At 38.7% G+C, this 5,254-nt stretch overlaps 1 protein-coding gene across 1 annotated transcript; it reads left to right on the top strand.

The window, feature by feature from the left end:
* Window positions 1–688: 688 nt before the first annotated feature.
* Window positions 689–1,899, top strand: LOC306736010 (trace amine-associated receptor 13c-like; the record flags this gene model as incomplete). Its single annotated transcript, XM_079217590.1, has 2 exons — window positions 689–900; window positions 1,083–1,899. The coding sequence occupies 2 exons, from the start codon at window positions 689–691 to the stop codon at window positions 1,897–1,899; spliced, it is 1,029 nt and encodes a 342-aa protein (XP_079073716.1).
* Between the last annotated feature and the right edge of the window lie 3,355 nt (window positions 1,900–5,254).

Genomic DNA, 5,254 nt, shown 5'->3' with positions numbered 1-5,254 from the left:
ATCGGTATCTGAAGAGTTGGGGTCGAAAATGTGTTGGAGGGAGAGTAGGACACTAGTCTAAAAGAAGAGCTAATTGGCAGATTAACAAGAGGGGAAGCAGGACATCCAGCTGGATACTGGGACAAGCGACCAGCTGAAGATCCACCTAGCTGTCAGAACAAGTGGGGGCTGTCGGTGCAGGGACAACCTGGCAGAGGTAGCTGACTGGAGACCACAGCATGTGGCAAACTGGAGATCAGAAACATATGAAGGGGTTTCCTGAGTAGTGATCAGAGAAAACTATTGAGGTTGGCCAGCAGTGAAATGGTGACAACAGCAGGGACTAAAGTTCAACAACACATGACATAACTCATAACCTATCTAGTCCAACCCCTTTATTGCAAAAAGTAAAAACATATGCATACATCTATAGCTTATCCAGGTTCATGGCCTACTAATAGTAACCAGAAGCTTTATTCTCCCTCCTTCTTGTCCTGGTCACAACTTTCTTAAAAAAGTAACTTTGGCTGTGTTGTGATGTGCCTTGCTGTTCCTCGGTGCAGAGCATGATGGAAATACAGGGAAATTCCCATTGAAGATGGATGAAACAGTCAGGGTAATGTTCAGTCACTCCCACTAAAAGAAAGTTGTCACCAGAGTAAAATAAGAGGAGGGGTGTGCAGGAAGAAAAGAGACATTAATCAGTTGTATGACGAGCTCAGCAGCATCTTGTCTCCTCTTCCTGAGAATGAAAGCCCTTGAAGAAGCTGAACTTTGCTTTCCACAACTCCTCAACTCCTCCTGCAGGAAGGCCATGCGTCCTCACTCTGTATCTATGCTCATTTACATTGTACTGTCCTCCATCTCTCTGCTCACTGTGACTCTCAACCTGCTGGTCATCATCTCCATCTCCCACTTCAAGTATTCATATGTTTTATCAATTTATAAAACTGATAAATAAATGGATAATGGAACAAAACTAAATATCAGATCTCAGACTGTCATGGGAAATGTGTTTTTGTTTTTCAGTCATTGCTATCATCTCTTTAAAAGCAAATGATGCTACTAATAATAATAAGCATGTTATTCTCTTATCTCTCCAGGCAGCTCCACACACCCACCAACCTCCTCCTCCTCTCTCTTGCTGTCTCAGATTTCTTCGTGGGCTTCCTCATGTTGTTTCAAATTATGCTCATAGACGGCTGTTGGTTGCTCGGTGACCTCATGTGTATTCTGTATAATGTTTTGGACTTCATTATTACTTCGGCCTCAATAGGAACCATGGTGCTCATATCAGTTGACCGATATGTGGCTATTTGTGAGCCTCTACATTATCCCAACAAAGTCACACCAAAAAGAGTTCTAGTCTGTGTTTGTCTGTGTTGGATAGGTTCTGCTTTCCTTCACAGTCTGCTGCTGAATAATAACCTGGTACAACCAGGCAGGTATAAGTCCTGCATTGGAGAGTGTGTCATTGTCATTAACTACATTGCTGGACTTGCAGATATTGTTTTGTCCTTTATTGGTCCTGTCACTGTCATCATAGTTCTGTATATGAGAGTTTTTGTGGTGGCTGTGTCTCAGGCTCGTGCCATGCGGTCTCATGTTGCAGCTTTCTCTCTCAAGAGTTCAGTGACTGTAACTGCTAAAAGATCTGAAATGAAAGCAGCCAGGAATCTTGGTGTTGTTATTGTTGTGTTTCTATTATGCATATGCCCATATTTTAGTGTTGCACACACCGGCCAGGACACTTTACGTAATGCCTCATCTGCTGCCTTTGTAATATGTCTGTTCTATTTGAACTCCTGTCTTAACCCTGTGATCTATGCCTTTTTTTACCCCTGGTTTAGAAAAGCTATCAAGCTCATTGTTACTCTTAAGATACTCCAGACTGGCTCATGTCAGACCAACATAATGTAGAGAGACACTGCATGGTGGATGAAAATAGACGGAAAAATGTACTTGTCACCTTTTATTTATTAATCAATGTAAAAGTCTTGGTACAGTAACCTTTGTATTAACACTTTTACATTCAGATCATTTGTGTGCCTTTACATTGGGTGCATGTTTCAATGCAACAGTGAAGCAACTTTGAAAACTACTACTACTCTAGAAAAACTGTTGCCTGACTCGTGTGTGGACTCTTGGACTATTATAGAAATGCTGTTTTCTTTTTTGTGATTCCATCATGTCTTTAGTTGCACTGTGTGACTGTAGCTAAAGACCTTAATGCAACTCTCTCTTTCCTGTTTAGAAAGAGGAGCCTACCAGCATCCTTTCAAGGGGCCTTTCCCAGATTTTACAAATGGTCTGCAAACATGTTTTAATTCGAAAATCCTTTAATTGATCATATCTATCAGGTAGTTGTGAAACTGTGATCAGCAACTGTACTTACTTCTCCTCAGTTTGGTTTGACTGCAGGATTTAAATCTTTTCTCTTTTACGCAAGTTTACAAGATCACTTCAATGTACCTTGATTTTGAAAAACACGTAAAGGAACGAGTGTAATGCTGTTTGTTTGGTTTATCTGTTCTATGAAAGATCTCAATGTGAGGAAATAATCGGCAGATGAAAAAATATCTATTTTTCAATGAGGGGCACCTCCTCAACAGTAAATCAAGAAGAAAATAAGCTTAAGATGTTTGCACATGCATTCAAATGGTGGCCTGTAGTGTTTTCTTTTGAACAAACAATATTATTGTTTATCTAAAATGCAAGTTTGTAAATCCTGACAACTTCTGAAATCAGGAGAGAACCAAAACTACTGATTGCCTTCAGGTCTTATGCATTAAGCCACCAGACACAGAAACAGCGTCTTTCCACTGGCCGTCACTCTGATGAACAATTAATCATACTCCTTCACCTGCACTACTTGCACTACTGTTGTCTTTAATTGTCTTTTTTATATTTATCTTGTTTATTGCATATTGTGTTTGTATATCAGTAGGAAGAGCTACGTGAAACCGGAGTCAAATTCCATGTACAGTGCATCCGGAAAGTATTCACAGCGCTTCACCTTTACCACATCGTGTTATGTTACTTATGTACATGTTATATTTTCGTTCTTTATTTTTTAATAGATTTGCAAAACTTCCCCAAATGTTTTCCACTTTGTCATTATGGGGTGTTGTGTGTAGAATGTTGCCGAAAAAAATGAATTTAATCCATTTTGGAATAAGGCTGTAACAAAATGTGGAAAAATTGAAGCGCTGTGAATACTTTCCGGATGCACTGTATGTGTAAACACCCATGGCCAATAAAGCTGATTCTGATTCTAAGAATAAAGACTAGCATCCTGATTATGTGATTATGTTATCTCTCTGTCACAGAAACACACAGATGCATTGACAATGTCTCTCTTCTCTGTCACATTCTTATCTGCACATCTCTTCATTCTAAGTGCAGTATTGCTTATGTTTCCTCTCCTTAGCTAAAATAACGAACCTTAACAACCCTCTTTCTCCACAAATATCAGTCACATTTGCAAATAATTTTGCGTGGTTCTCACCGAAAAGCTATTTATGTATTTTATTTCCTTTGTTACACAATAAACCCTATAGCTCAAAGCTCATCAACGCTGTTCTTACACAGAAATATATACGCAGGTCCAAAAACTGAGTTTAGAATAAGGCTTTGGGGGCATGCCTTTAAAAAATATATATATTTCCATGACTTAAATATGTACATTGAAGATGTATAAAGAGTAAATCATTGTGTAACAAAACGATTTAAAACCATGTCAGTGGGCATTAGTTTAAATTATTTGTCATGCTGTCATACATGAGAACCAATGTAAATGTTGCAATTAATGATTCAATCTTTAATCTGAAAATACTCTGTACAATGTGTGTCCCTTTCTCTGTCACTTGGCTCTCTTGCCAACTTGAATAAAACATTTTTACTAATATTGTATACTCCTTATTTATTTCATCTTTGTGCTTGAGTTTGACTGAATTATAGACATATATCTCAAACACAAATACACAAGCAAAGTGTGTGTTTTCAAAAACATATTCATGTAATAATAATAATAATAATAATAATATGTTATTGTGGTGGAAATGAATGTATAGTTTCCTTGTGAGAAATCAACAGCACTTTAAGCACGTTAGTCTTTTAATACGATATTACAGGATAAGATATAGAAAGATTATAACGAGTTTACAAGTCATCAAACATGAGCCATAGTAGAGACAGAAGTCATGGTACATTCAGCTGATGTAGCCGTAATCGATCATATTTGACTTGTCCATTGTTTACATTCTTTTACACAAGTCAGAGACACAGGTGTCCAGTAAACACATCTGACAAAAAGCATAGTTCCTAAGCTATATAATTACTCAGAGTGCATCGGATTCATTTTCCCCCGACAGTTATTACACTATAATTATGCTCTGTGTTTGTTTTGTTTAATTGAGCCTATCATTTCCACTGTATAACCCAAATAACATACTGTATATATGTCAGTAGCAATCACAGAGTTTATCCTAAAAAAACATCTCACGACTTTTGCTGATCGATTTAATACGAGATGGAAAGATAAGATATAAGAAAATATATTAATTTATTAGTCCCGCAGTGGGTACATTTACAGGATTAAAGCAACAAACGAGATAAAGTGCACACAACAGACATATACAAAAATAAAAAGTGATATAAATGATAAACATTAAAAACAGTAATAAAAACAGTAAATAATCTACAATAACTGAATATTATGTATACGGACAGAATAAATATAACTATTTTGCACAGTGTATTTATATATGTTTTTGTGGTCTACTGGGAGCTGCGCTGGTTGTGCAGCCTGGCAGAAACCAGAAGGAAGGACTTGTGGTACCTCTCCTTCACACAGGTAATGAATCAGCCGGTGGCTGAAGGAGCTGTGCAGAGCTGCCAGAGTGTCCTGCATGGAATGGGAGGTGTTGTCCATCAGAGATGAGAGCTTAGCCATCATCCTCCTGTCTCCCACCACCTCCACCGTATCCAGTGGACACCCCAGCACACTGCTGGCCTTCTTTACTAGTTCGTTCAGTTTCTTCCTGTCCGCTGTCGAGATAACGCCGCTCCAGTAGACCACTACGTAAAAGATGGGTGACGCCACCACCGAGTGAAAGAAGGTCCTCAGGTGTGCTCCCTGCACTCCAAGAGACCTCAGTCTCCTCAGCAGATAGAGTCTGCTCTGTCCCTTTTTGTAAAGTGCGTGAGTGTGATCGGTCCAATCCAGAACATCAATGTCCTCAAGATCATCCTGGCCCTGTTTTAGCATCCCTGT

Source organism: Taurulus bubalis (assembly GCF_910589615.1).
Source record: "Taurulus bubalis genome assembly, chromosome: 4".
NCBI classification, from domain to species: Eukaryota; Metazoa; Chordata; class Actinopteri; order Perciformes; family Cottidae; genus Taurulus; species Taurulus bubalis.
Note: the sequence above shows the minus strand (reverse complement) of the source record. Positions and strands in the feature narration are given on the sequence as shown.